We start from the raw sequence: 15,134 nt of genomic DNA, 5'->3' as shown, positions 1-15,134 counted from the left end.
ATATAAAGGAAGTAGATGAGTAACTCACAACCTAATTATATCATTTGGAATCATCTCATAGGATTTTATCTAAATATTTCCATGAATAAAATGAGAGGACGCTCCGAAGTTTTAAATGATTCTAGAAAACAATGTGATCCCGATGGATTATGAGAATGCACATGAGTTAATGGAAGGATCATGTGTGCTCCAGAAGTAAAGCACAATGACATCGAACCATACTTTATTTTGATTGATATCAAACAAAGAGCATATTTGGCCTACGCAATCCAGGTAGAACTTAGTTCTTTGACAAATATACATGTATTTGGTGTGGTAGTGCTAACCAACCAAGTGTCAATCCTGTGGGACATATATGATTATTTATCACAAAGCGTATCTATAAGAATGAAGTCTTAAAGTATAAAGACTCACCTTGCATCATGCCCTTTCATAAATATCTTTGAGTCTAAATCTTTAGAGATATAACCACATCTACTGCGTTTCAAGTTCTTTTGAAACTACCAAGCAAACTAATTAACAAAACATTATAATGTTCAAGAGAGTAAGCGATCCAGGAGTTTGTGAGAAACCTCGCACCACAACGGCCTTTTGCTTCCCAAATCAAATGATTCTAAACCACAGAGTGTGTTTACAATTACATTGGAACAATCATACAGATGTGGTATACCCATCTAAGTGACAATCTGAATGGGAAGGGATAAACAAGTAAGGTTTTATTCCATGCGTGTTAACAAAGTTCCTAATTCAGAATTGCGTCTATCTATGTCGAAGGTATGCACATGATAAGTATTCTTTTTGGAACAAGGAATCTTACAAGCTGTTGGAAATCTGAATTTGAGATGAAAATCCTGGGAAAGCTTGATTTTATCTAGGTTCTAAACTAGAAAACAGAGCATGTGGTATATTATTCCCCCCGTTTATATATGTCTATTGTTAGGAAATTTAATTTAGTACATGCATCCTGCTAGCACCCTCATGGTTAGTCGAGGCTCAAATGTAAGTAAATGACCAACTCGTCTAAAGAAAGATGACAAAGATGTGCCGGGAGATGAATTTCCCTTATCTAAGTACAACAGACGCATTATTGTACTTATCATAATCTACTCGACTATGTGTTACATCCTTAGTAAACTTTTTAGCTAGATATAACTCAGCGCCAACGCAACGTCATTGGAATGATATAATGAATGTAATCATATACTTGAAAGTAACCATTGGAATGAGTTTGTTTTATCCCTTCAAAGATATAAAAAATAATGATAAATGGGGAGATATGGTAGACTATTTTCTAAGTCATTACCGATATTTAGTATGGAAAAGTACATGACTAAAGGGACTACCTGGGACAACTATGAAAGTAGTCAGGGGGAGATGCCGACATCAGGGGGGAGGATCCAAGGATATGATGTCGACATATTTTACTTCGAAAGTGAAGTTGTGTTGTACTCTTTTTCCCTTCGATCGAGAATATGTCTTGGCAAGGTTTTTAACGAGACAACATTAAAAACATCAAGTATATGTTGAACGTTTAAGACATAGAGCGCATTTATATTACTAAAATATCTGAATCAAAGAAATGAATATGACAGTATGTGAAGCAACGTAACTATCAAAATTAACGACAATGTTTATTAACATTTCAAGCTAGCAAAGTAAAGTTTGATGAAAATTTGGCAGACAAATTAACTAAGTCATTATCTAAGGTCACGTGTAAAAAGTATAAGACTAAAGAAATTGTATGAACTTTAATGATTGCACAGATCTAAAGAAAGTGTTTGAATCCCTATGAGTGTGTAACACTAAAGAAATTGTCCGGCATCAGGGGGAGCATCCAACGGTGTGCTGAACTCTTTTTCCCTCACCGAGATTACTTTTTTTCCATATGGTTTTGTTACTCGACAAGGTTTTTAATGAGACAACAACAAACACCTGGAATCTGATTTTCTAAGGTTATTCCTTTTCCCTACAAGGATTTTTTTAGTTGTGAAGCAAGAAGAGAAGTAAACTTCAATGAAGAAACTTTACTTGGATTTATTGCGTTGTACTCTTTTCCTTTCGTCAAGGTTTTGTCCCACTGGGTTTTTCCTTGTCAAGGTTTTGACGAGGCAACATATGCGAGTCCAATCTTGCTCCAATCCTTCTTAATATTGTACTATTTTCCCTTAGTTTAGGTTTACCACTCTTGGTTTTCCTGACGAGGTCTTAACGAGGAAATTAACTCAGACCCAGTGATCTTTAAATATCGTACTACATGTGAAGAACTGCACCAAGTTTTTATCCCTATGGGTTTTCCAAGCAAAGTTAAATGACAAAACAGACTAAGATTCGATGGTCATCAAGGAGAGAACTACATTTCAAGACCTATATTCGAAGCGCTATATGTTAATCACTGCATACGAAGCTCTATTGGACCGCACAAGGGGGAGTGTTATATGGCCTACAACCCATGAATGCGGGGCCCTACTAGATACCTAGGGTTTTCCCTTTACATATATATAAACCTTTCCCTGTGATTCTACTATAAAAACAATTGCATTTTGGAGGTACATGTAATAGCATTTGGAGGAGACATAATGGAAATATCATTTATTACACAGAATATAAAAGGAAAAAATCGTGAGATAAAAAACAATAACTAACAGTCCGGAGTCCCGAATTATAGTCATATTTAGGTACATAGTAGGGCTCTCGTCATTACCAGTTCGTTGAACCATTATGATGCGCGAACGACGAATCATTCTTTCATATATAGTCTGGCTCTAATGGTTCAGTAACATCATCATAAGTGAATTCAGATTCCATATCCAAATTTTCTTCGATGGTAACTACCACATTGACAGTGAGAATAAACGAACTAACTGGACTTTCTGTAACTTCGGATGCCCGACTCAAAACAACACGGAGAAACACCCAAACCAGAAATAAGACTAACTATCTCGTCTTCAACTAAGCTCGGCGATCTGAAATACTTAATCACACCTATTTTCATATTAAATAAACGAGAAACAGTTGTGGTTTCACTGTCTAGGACTTTATCATGGCAATATAGCAACCGAATATCGAGATGCCCTTGTTTAGAGATCGATGGTTTTTTTTGCTGTGCCTTAAAAGGGGAAGGGGTACATTCAACTTGGAGAGAATAGGAGAAGAAAATCTGAGGAATGATATATTCTAACTGATCCATATTGGAAAGCTTGTAATAGCAGTGGAAGTAATGGTTTTGAAGAATGACGAGAAAGGTTCACCAATCGGTCTCTATGTATACCATATCAAAACTAATGTAGAACATCTCTAGAAACTTCTTACTTGCTTCTAAAGATTGGTATTTCTTGTTTTATTCTTTTTGAGTTTTGTTATTTTTAAATTCCTATTCATGCCTATATAAACATGTTATTTTTGTTCTTGTGAGGAAACATTTATTATTATCGAGTTTATTAAACAAACTTTGTTACAGAGAATCTATGCTCTAGATTACTTCATATCTTTCGCATCCTTTTCTTGGTTCACAGCCCTTACAATCTCCATGTTGTATTCATCTCAAACAAGTGCTACATTAAAAAATCAGAATTTGGAAGGTCACAGAAACAAAACAGCTTCCTAAATAAAGCAAGGAAGATGTTTCCTAATAAACCAAGTCTAATACATAGTGGTTTGCTAATTATTTTGGTTATTAACATTAATCAAATTTCTAAATATGGATTTTACTTTTAATCATGTTCTCCAAGAAAAATAAGATACGAATCAAGCCTATCAAAAGTACCTCAAAAGTTCCATGAACAACAAGACAATCTAAGACAACAAGATAAAATTCTAGATTCGACATTATCAACAAAATGCGAGACAGATTTATAAGATTGCTAATAAAAAAAATTCAAAATTGACAATATTGATTAGAAAATAAGAAAAGAAAAAAAATGCTTAGACTCGATTTAAGATGGTAACCCACGCTCAATCCAAAGCCAGGCCTTAAAATTTTAGTGTACTAAAGATCAGTAGTATTTTGAAATAGTCGAAACTTCACCATCCACAAATATTAATAACAATTGTTATTTTTCGACGATTGATATTCAAAGTAATAGACGGTAGCCTTATACATCTCGAAATGCGTCGGTCTAGCTTTATTAGAATAACATCCGACCAAAAAATTATCTTCAAATTCATTAGCGCGCGGGTGAGTCTAATAAAAATAATAATGGCTGAATACGGAGATAAAAGCATTCTAATCATGCCACTAGATCCTACCCTTGTTAATAATGTTGATCAGGCGAAGCTTTATGTGACAATTTAGGGACTGGACCCCCCCGGTTATAAGATAACTACAGTGTAGGGATGGCCATTTGCCCCACCCAAACCCATCCCCGTGGGTACCCGCCCCGTTCGGGTAGGGTTTTACCCGCACAAATGGAGATGAGATCGGGTATGGGTAATACCCGAAAACTAAGCTACGGGGATGGGGTGGGGATGGGATTCAAGGTCCCCGCCCCGTATCTTTCACAAGTTAGGGGTTTAGACTTTTATGCAACAATGTGTATAATTTTTATACTTCCACCACTTAGTCGAGCTTTCTTTCATTTATCATATTCTCGATCGTTCTTTTACATTCATCACTTTCGTTCTTTTTTTTTTTTGTGATCAAACACATTCTCTAAAAGTTAAAATAGAGAAAATGATGCAGATAATGAAATGGTTAACGTGGACGAAGATAGAACGGGACAGGAAAAAACAGAAAAACTAATAAGTCATTAACAGATTCTTTTGTTCACTTTAAGATAACTTACTGAATTTAAGATTCCAGAATGCGTCGTTCTTACGTTATTATTTTTGTTTGAATCATATTTAAGTTTTGATTACAACCAAATTTATGTATTAATACAGTGTTACGGGTAATCCATGAAAACCCCGCCCCATATGGGTATTTCCCATACCTGCCCCGCCCCAATTCATATGGATAACAGGGCGGGAATGGGTATTTTTTTACGAACGGGGCAGTGACTGGGATTGACACTACCCGCCCCGTACCCACCCCATGACCATCCCTACTACAGTGTTATCTCTTTATCAGTTGTAGGAAAAAATGTTGCATTTACTTGTTAGATTAAGAAAATAATAATCACAACAAACTATATAATAATAATGGGATAATGTGGCCAGAGTCATAGTTGACTTAAAAATTCTCCAACAGTTAGATCAAGAAGAAGAAAGTTATGTTCATCATATTCCTGCATCAACTGTTAGAGCAAGATCAAGTCATGTTTCTCCCAATCTCACTCTCAATCTTAACAATTCTCTTCTTCTCTGCAATTCTCTATCTCTTCGCTAAGCTTAGGACAAAATCTGATGATGATGTGTCCAAGCTCAATCCACCACCATCTCCACCAAGAATACCAATCTTTGGAAACATTCATCAATTAGGTCCGATGCTTCACCAATCTTTTCACAATCTATCCAGCAAGTATGGTCCATTGATTCTCTTAAATTTAGGACAAAAACCCATACTTGTAGTTTCATCAGCAGAGATGGCAACTCAAATTTGTAAAACAAATGATGTAATTTTCTCAAATAGGTTCAGTACAAAAGCTTCTAAAGTTATCTTCTGTGGTGGAAATGATATAGCTATAGCTCCATATGGTGATTACTGGAGGAAAGTCAGAAAATTCTGTGTTCTTGAATTGCTGAGCCACAAAAGGATTCAATCATTCAAGTTTGTAAGAGAAGAAGAAGTCAATAGAGTCATGGAGAGGATAAATTGTGCAGCTAGTGAGCCAGGTATGTCGATTAATTTGACAGAGATTATGTTCACGATGTTGAATACGATTATCTTTAGGTGTTCACTTGGTGACAATTTTAACAAAGATCATGTAGATAGTTTTGGTAGATTGATTAAAAAAGCTACGACATTGATTGAGTCTATGTGCTTTGAAGATTTCTTTCCATTGCTGAAATGGGTAGATGTTCTAAATGGATTCCAGGGGAAGCTAGATAGAACATCTCAAGAATTAGATAATTTCTTTAATCAAGTCTTTGATGATCATCTTCGTTCGGAGGATCAGGGTTGCAAAGATGACAAGAAGATGAATTTTATTGATTTGCTTCTTCTCCACGCTGAAGAAGACAATCTTAGTTTGTCCAGGGATGATATCAAGGGGATTATAATGGACATGTTTGTTGGTGGGAGTGATACCACTGCTACAGCCGTTGAGTGGTCTATGGCGGAGCTCATAAAGAATCCAAGGCTGATGAAGAAAGCACAAGAAGAGGTAAGGAGAGTGGTTGGTAACAGAATGAAAGTTGATGAGCAAGACATCAATCAAATGGAGTACTTGAAATGTGTTGTCAAGGAAAGTATGCGTCTACATCCGCCTTTACCGACTTTGATTGGAAGAGTTTCCACTGCTGCTGCTAAAATTGGAGATTATGATATCCCAACAAATACTGGGGTTTTCATTAATGCCTGGGCAATTCAAAGAGACCCCAAATTGTGGGATAAACCAGAGGAGTTTTTTCCTGAGAGATTTAGAAACAACCCTGTTGATTTTAAAGGTCAGGATTTTGAGTTCATCCCATTTGGGTCTGGGAGAAGAGGGTGCCCTGGAATGGCTTTTGGCATTGCAGTTGTGGAGTTTCTTCTTGCCAATCTCTTGTACCACTTCAATTGGGAATTGCCTGGTGGTGCTAACTGCGAGGAATTAGACATGACTGAAGGTTTTGGAATCACGGTTAATAGGAAGATACCTCTTCATGTTGTTCCAATATTGTTTCATTCAGCTTCTTCTTAATCTGTCTTTATATATGTACAGCGATTGTCTAATAAAATTTGGTGTGATTGGAAAAAAAGGACCTATGTAAGAGCACTTGTACTCCATATCTAGTACAGGTTGTCCGGGGAGTGTGCGTCCTTTGTGTAGAGGGATGTAAAACATTGGTGTTTGGGATTGTTGGGAGATCTGCAAGTGCGAGGTCTTTGGCTAATAGGAGTTTGGCTTTTCAAATGCGCCTGCTCTACTTTAATGTACCTGAGGTAACCTTCTTTTGTTGCCATTGTTTTTAAAGTTCTTTTTTGTTCAGTTTGTCTAATTTCAGGTAAGATTTAGTGGGGGTTCAATGAAATGTGACAATTTTGAAGATGTTATGAGGCTTTGGTTAAATGTTTTCACTGTAATGTGGTGAGGCTGACATTTTGGGGTTTTTTACTTGTATGGATGGTCACAAGGCGTATCTGTTACAGCTGGAATAATCATTGGGTAAAATTTTGGTGTTTTGTTACTTAAATTGATGGTTATTAGGTGTGTTGAAGTTGGGATTGGGACATTTGGGGGAAATGGCTTTAGAAACATGGGATTTTGTTGATGTCATCTGTTTTAGGAAAAGTTTATATGGGAATGTAGTTTGTTTTTTTGCATTGTGATGTATTATGTAGTAATGTTTTGTCGACTTGGTCTTTAATAAAGTGAATTTTGTTCATCAGTTTGTTTCTCGCATACATCGAAAAATGGAAGAGTTAGGGAACCAATTGAAGATTTTTTGTGATAATCTAGAATACCATTATTGTGGTTGTGCTGTCAAGTTTTGTCGAATCTGGCTTAACCTTTAGAGAACTGTCTCACTAGGTGCCGTGGAATTTAATTCACTTTCGTCAGTTTCTTGTGTTCAGTTTTATTTACATCTAGTTAAGAGTGTCTTACTTTCCTTTAACGAACATCACACTGATTGTTTGGTATACTACTGTATAATTTTGTGTAGGGAAAGGGAAGCGCACCTGTTAGTTTTCCCCTGGCTGCAAGATGAATGGGTACCCCTAATGACTTGCTTGGAGTAACTGACCTTATCGCCCTTCACTGTGCTTTCACTGATGAAAGTGTTCAGATTGTAAATGCTGAATTCCTGCAGCAAGTAAAACCTTGTAAGTTGTCGATTGCTTTACTATGTTATAAAATTATCTTTTTCTTCTTTAGGATCTTTTTTTGCAAATACTAGTACTCAGTTGCTGGACGATGGTGCTCTCAAACGACTTTTAATTGATGGCACCACTGCTCGCTGTGCGCTGGATGGTGCTGAAGGGCCACAACGGATGGAAGCATGAGTACGGGCATTAACCTTAGGGTATGAATGGTAATTTAGGCATGAATAGTAACATTAAGGTATTTTAGAATTGGTCTTCCAATTTGTTCTGAAGAGACCTGAAGTTGGCCAAATCTGTGTTACCAATTGTAATAGCCTAGATTCTTAGCTTCAGTAGGTGTTGAATATATACATGCTTAAATTCACATTTTCATCCCTCGATTCTTACGTAAACCTATTGACTGTATCCATTGGCTTCCATTTGTCAAGCAATCTCACATTTGGATTACGTAGCCAATTTCGCTAAGTTTAGTTTTCAATAGATATACTAGTCCATGTGCTGGGTTTTCATTTATAGGTTATTTGTGATCACAGCTCATGGTATCTTGACTTGACTTTCAGGGAAAGAAGATGCTGAATGTATTGATGTTACCCTGCAGTGCAGATTGCAGGGAAGCAGTGTGGATGGAGATATGTGAAAAAGCTATCTCCATATTGCAGTCTTACTTTTTGGGTAAAAGGAAGATGGACAATTTGGGAGCCAAGACAAAGAAAGAGGACATCCAGAAAGCGGCAAATTTTAATCTTCCAGGTTGAAAACAAAGAAAGAGGACAAGACGAATTTTAAAAATTCGTGCATTATGAAAAGTGCATCAAGTTGAAGGTGTGTGAACTCTTCCAGGTTAGCAACCTTATTTTCTTTCCCTTCTACTATTGTAATTTTCAAACTATACTTTTTCATATTTGCTCTTGATGTCCAGAAAATGGGATGCTTACTTTTTTCCTTATTTTGTTTCTCTGGCACATAAGATAAATAGAAGAATGGAGTTTGTATTTCACATCTTTGATGTGTGGGAATTGTGCTTTGGAAAGGTTCTCTTCTTGAGGAGTGCAGGCTTGTCAATTCTAGAAACCCTCCCTAAGTTCTGTTTCTTTGGTCTTAGTTATTATCGAGGTAGTCTGTTGTTTCTCCTTGTCGAACCACTTGTGCATATGTAGTTAGCATCTATGTGGCTAAATCTGAAAAGTTTATCTTTCTCAATCTACCATTTTTTTTTGTTTTGTTTTAACTACATCCCCAGGAACTTGAGAGAAATTAGAAATCTGAAAAAAATCATGCCACAATTTGCTAGTTTGGCACTACTGAAGGATATTTATTGATAATCCCTCTTTTGCAATGCCTGAGGCCCTGAATGACATCTTCTCTTTCTTGTTAGAAGTATTTTAATTTGGTGTTCCCCGATCTTCTTTCGTCTCAATATGGAACCCATTAGTAAATCAAATTCCGAAAGAAGTCGCAGTAAAATGATGCTGACATACTGCTAGTTTTAACTTAATCTGGTTTCAGAAATGCAGGATGTGCTACTTGCAGCTGTAGATTAAGAGGATGGAGTGTCTCTTTGGCTTAACTAGGGGTCAGATTTTGTATGTTTCTGTATTCCTATCAACTCCGTAAAAATAATCCAGATTTTTGATTCAGTCTAAGAAAAATGAAACAGTATCAGGCAGAAAAAAATAAAAATAACAATAGAAGAAAATTTGCCTAATTTGATTATTGGTTTCATACGAAGCTTTTCGTTTCGTTCCTACTCTTTCTTCCTCCGTATTCGCTTTCAAAGAAACAAAGCTATGCATGAAATGAGTTGCTCGATTGGTGGCATATCCGGAACGAAGGCATGCACCATCAATGGATCTAAAGTCTATCCTAAGCCCTTGGCCATTCGCCAAGTGGGGAGACAACATCTTTGGACAAAAAAGTTATGTTGAGATTATTAGTCCCACATAGTTTGGGCAATCTAAAATCCTGCGGTTTATAATCCTTAGGGTCTCTCCACTTATAGCCTGCTCTAACATTATATTAGAGCAGGCTATTTTTGAAAATGATTGCATCTGCAAAGCAGTTCGCATATTTTTGGAATGCCAAGGGAACTCGTGCACATTTTTCGTATATTTTTGGAATACTAGGGAGAAGAGAGTGAGAAAGTACATTGTAGCACAAACATGGTCCAGCACAGTTTGTCAGGTTCATTAAGTTCGCATAGCAGCACACAGGATCGATTACCCACCACCGCTCACATAGTTTTTTGCTGCTGCTGAAATGTTTCTCACAGGAAATGTTAAAGGCCATATTATCGCATATTTACAAAAGAAGCCCAGTTTTCCAAAGCCCACCAGTTTATGTTCAAGCCCAGTTTTTCAGAGACTGCTAAAGCACACTAAACAGTAAACTTAAGATTCTGAAAACATCCAACACAAGAACCTTATTTTAGGGCATACGTAAAACTTTCAGGACATACTGAATAAGGACAAAAGAGGAGTGAAAATAGCAAAATCAGAATCCCCTAACCAAATATTTTTGGTATAATTCTAATGATTAGTTAAATAATTCTGATTAGCGATTAATGATTAGTGATTAGTTTTAAGATTATCTAGTTATAAATTTGTGTAGATAAAAAATATTTAGTAAGGAAAAAAGTTAGGTTTTTTTGGAGAGAAATAGAAGGGGAAAGTGAGAAAAAATCTTGTAACTTGTATTTGATTCAATGGATGAGGAGGGTAATTCTTCATCTAAAAAACCTAGGAAAATACATATCAATTACAAAAATGATCCGGAAATGGCTGATTTCTTAGATTATGAGAATGATTTTACACAAACACAAGCTCAATCTCAAACTCAAACTCAAGATGATCATTTTTATGAGCCAAACCTTGATGATGAATATATATATGAGGAACCCAATGCTTCTATACACAGGTACACTTCTATCTTATGTTTAATATCACTTTGTAGCTTAAAATCATCAAAAGTTAGTGTTTTTTCGCTAAGGTTCGGCGACAATGGATGAACAGTTCGGCTAGCTGAAAGTGTTATGCTTAGTAGCCGAACCCCTTCTCTAAACCATAGTTCGGCTTGTTACGAGTATATATTTGGTTGGTTCTTCGAAGAGTAATGCAATTATTTTTGCAAGTGAGTTTCATTTTATAATGCAAGGCTTTAGCTAGATAGAAATCTATATGTAGTCTTATCTGATTATGGTATGCTGCAAAGAAAATTATGGACAACAAAAATGTGGATTCTGGTGAAGACGGTCCAGTTGAGTCTGTCAGTGATGATAAAGACGACGATAAGGAAATGTTGGATCCTGATTTTGAAGGCTCTGATGCTGATGACTCGGACAAGGAAAGTAGTTTCTTAGCAGATGAAAACGATGGTGATTTTAATAATGTTTTAATTGGATGGACGAACCGTATAAGATTTAAGTTATGCATAATCTTTAGCAATCTTGATTTTTTTTTCTTTTTTCCCTTAAATCTTGCATTGAGTTCTTATGTTTCACCTTAATATGGTACTATGACTCTATATTCCTATATATTATTTAATTTGTGGTTCTTATACAGGGATCGCATTTGGTTTCAATTGAAACTAGGGTGTACAAACTGGTGCACATGGGAAAAAATGACTCCAAAATCTTATACTTGGTGTAAGATTTGTGGGATGTAAAACATTGTCTCCATAAGATTATGCTTACTTAAACAATTAGGGTGTAGAAACTGATGTATATGTGAAAAAAATGACTCTATAAGCATATGCTTGGGTAAATAACTAAGGTGTACATAATTCTACACGTGTTGATTCTTAATGTATACATAATTGTACACATGTTGATATTTAATGTGCACATAGTTGTATATAATTGTACACATGTTGATATTTAATGTGCACATATTTTTGTAGAGGTGTACATGTTTGTATACTAGTATGCTCTGTGATGAATCAATGGCCTGTCATATGGTTATCGATGCTAGAATTTGTTAGGTTTCTGTAGAGTTGTACATTTTTGTACACTAGTATGCTTTTTCTCGCTTATTAATTTTTTTAGAAGTTATTTTGATTATTTTGATTTTAAGATTGTCAGAATCATATTTTGGTGTACATATTTGTACACATGTTAATTGTTAATGTATACATAGGTGTATACGTGTAGATTATTAATGTGCACATAGTTGTACACGTACTGATTGCTAATGTGTACCACATACTGATTTTGTGTGTGTGGATTTTTGTAGTTGTGGAGGAAGGTTAGAGATCTCGATGATGAAATTGTTCCCATTGACTTGTTGTATATGATGGAGAGTTTGTTTTTGAAGCTGCTCAGATCTTTGCATCATTCAATGATATAATTATTGTAAGTATCAAAGTTATGGTTCTTCTTTCTTTCGTCGATATTGTATTGTTTGTGTTGTGAAAGTTGTATTGAACTCTAGTATGTTTCAATTTGGTTTGCTGCATGTGACTGATTTGTCATGAAGGAAAACTTTGGTTCATATTTGCTGGTATAAATTTGTTTTAGCTTATTATTTCACAATTTTGCTTCATATACCTGCTAGTTTGCATCTATAAGCATGTAGTTGTGCTTATGTTGTTATTACTGGTGCTTAAGATACAAGATATAAGTTGTATGTGTGTACAAACTGGTGCACCTTGTTTTGTTTCACGAATATATTGCCTGCTTTATGTGTGTGAATGTTGGATTTTTGGATTTTGTGGATATGTACATAGTTGTACACCTTTGTCATGTCTCATGAATGTATTACATATTTTATGAGTATGATTGTTGGATTTTCTAGGTTTTTGTATGTATACAGTTGTACACCAGTGTCATATCTCATTGATATATGGCATATCTTATGAGTATGGATGTTGAATTTGCTAAGTTTTTGTAAATGTATATATAGTTGTACACCATTATTCTATCTCATGTATTTATAACCTATTTATTTTATTAATAATTCATTAGCATTAGTGATTGATCAGTAGAAAATGAAAACATAATCATTTAATAATTTCCTTTCGGCAAAGTGCAATAAATCATTGTACTGAGATCGTTTGAAGTCATATTAAGTTTGTGCAGTTAAGCACAAATGATAGTGTCTCTTTAAGTTAATAATTGACTAACTTTTTACTTTTGATAGCTTTCTTTGCTTTGTTTCTTATATGGTTGTTGATGAAAAGTTATCACTTCCTTTCCAAGCTGTGGTTTCTTATGTATTATTGTTTTGTCCTAAATGCAGGTTTACTGCTAAACCACCATATGCAAATGCAGCCATGAGGCAGCTAAAGCTTGGCGTGGTTGATATTTTTTTCAGTCTGTGCAGAGTAGAGTGGCAGTCTGGCTATCATGAATGTTGGATTTTCTATATTTTTGCCGATGTGTACATGGTTGTACACTAGTGTGAATTAAAAGAATTTAAAAAGTGAAAATTAAATAGTTATATGAGTACTCTTTTTGTAGATCTCGAAAAGAGCTTTCCGAATATATAAAGTTTGTGAATTTTGGACGAACGGTTCGAAAGATAAATTGTTTTTTAATTATTTATATATTATTTAAAACTGATGATCACAAGTCATTTTGGATTAAAATGCAAATATTTGGACTAAATTGTAATAATAAGGGCTATTATACTTTCCATACATTTGGACTAATTTGTACCTAGTTAACTCGGGATGGACAAAACTGTACTTTTGGACCGACTTTTGGGCTAAACCGTATTTTTCCCAACAACAGATCAAAACACGTGTGCCATTGGTAAGTATGGATTCAAGCAAAGGTGTAGTTCACCCACATCATGACTTAGTGAAGGGTGTAGTTCACCCACGTCATGACTCGGTGAATGTGAGTCATGACTTGGTGAAATTTTGAAACCAAGTGGCCCTTCGATACCAAGTTAAAGTTTGCGGGCGGGCTTGCTGCATTTGTAGCTTTGTGATTCTTAGCTTTCTTTTTCAACCGGACTCGTAGGGTTTTACGTGTATAACTCCTTCCTTCTGATAAAATGAAGAAAAAAAAGTTGAAATGTTATTTAGTCCTTAATTGTTGTTTCTTCATATCAACAACACCAAATGAAAGAGACTAATATGACCAATGGTTTTTCATATTCAAATTAAAAAGAAAACTCTACAACATAAAATAAAGATGTACAAAATGGGTATTAAAGCATCTAATAAATTTGTAGATTTTCACCACCAAATGAGATTTTTTTCTCTCTCCTCTCTAGCTAGGCGATTTCCGACAGGGAGGAAAAAATTCTGGCATCGTTAACTGCTCAGATCTTCTTAGATCTGGGCAGTACCAGTTTTAATCATCATATATCAGCTTTGATTTATTAGTCTAGAGAAGAAATTAGAGAAAGAAAACCCTAGACCTAACCTCAATATTCACCGTCAAACCCTAAATCAGCCGCCATGGATTTAACATACCTCACAGGCTAAATTCACGATACATCGGCCCCTCAAATCCAATTAGGTTGATTGATTGATAGTTCATTGTGATACCCTTTTTCCTGAAGATTTAGTCTTTCCAACTTGTTAGAGCATAGCTCGATCAACCTCGCATGCGTTGCTATCTCAAGCATGTTTGTCAATGTTAGTGATCAAAACTAAGAGTCTTGATTTTTAGCCTACATACCTAAGTCTCGGACTAGGATAGAAAAGTGTAGTTTAGATCAAGGACTTCATGGCGATTCATCATACAACGATGAAGATATATACAAGGAACCGTGGAACTTCATCAACAAAAAGGTATGTGGAGACTTGAACTTATCTATCACTCAAAAGTCTATCTCTTCTATCTCCTACTTCTTATGAGACAAAAGTCGTATGTTGGTAAAGCGTTCATACACATTTGACATTTTGAGCTTACACATTTGACATTTTGAGCTTACACATTTGACTAGATCATACACATTTGACATTTTGAGCTGAGCATTCATTGTTTATATTTTTCTCGAAATCGTATGTTGGTAAAGCGTTTCGCTTTGATCAAGTTTATCTTCACCTAGTGACGAAAGTCATGAAAAGTTTCAATCACTTTGGGAATTGCTCTGACGTGAATCGGTCTATGAATAACGGCTACATAACGTCCTCTAAGAATGTCTCAATGATTGAAATGAGAGTTTAGATTACATAACCATGTATTCCTTGAACCGAAGTTTTCGAACTTTGTTGATTAAGAGAAATCGGAAGGATTATGGAATTGGCTTGCCAAGTCCGCGAACCCAGTCCGCAGACTCAG

At 35.6% G+C, this 15,134-nt stretch overlaps 1 protein-coding gene across 7 annotated transcripts; it reads left to right on the top strand.

Annotated features, from left to right (window-relative positions):
• Nucleotides 1-5,143: 5,143 nt before the first annotated feature.
• Nucleotides 5,144-9,365, top strand: LOC113274640 (cytochrome P450 71A1-like). 7 transcript variants are annotated; one of them, XM_026524033.1, is made up of 5 exons: nt 5,144-7,021; nt 7,744-7,903; nt 7,978-8,103; nt 8,464-8,743; nt 8,872-9,364. In XM_026524033.1, the coding sequence occupies exon 1, from the start codon at nt 5,208-5,210 to the stop codon at nt 6,777-6,779; it is 1,572 nt and encodes a 523-aa protein (XP_026379818.1). In that variant the 5' UTR covers nt 5,144-5,207; the 3' UTR covers nt 6,780-7,021; nt 7,744-7,903; nt 7,978-8,103; nt 8,464-8,743; nt 8,872-9,364. The 7 variants fall into 7 exon arrangements, with proteins under 7 accessions (XP_026379818.1, XP_026379820.1, XP_026379821.1 ...); XM_026524035.1 differs by having other exon boundaries at nt 7,744-8,103; nt 8,502-8,743; nt 8,872-9,365; XM_026524036.1 differs by having other exon boundaries at nt 7,744-8,112; nt 8,502-8,743; nt 8,872-9,365.
• Nucleotides 9,366-15,134: the final 5,769 nt, after the last annotated feature.

The sequence above is a fragment of the Papaver somniferum genome, chromosome 4 (genome assembly GCF_003573695.1).
Source record: "Papaver somniferum cultivar HN1 chromosome 4, ASM357369v1, whole genome shotgun sequence".
Taxonomy (NCBI): domain Eukaryota; kingdom Viridiplantae; phylum Streptophyta; class Magnoliopsida; order Ranunculales; family Papaveraceae; genus Papaver; species Papaver somniferum.
Note: the sequence above shows the minus strand (reverse complement) of the source record. Positions and strands in the feature narration are given on the sequence as shown.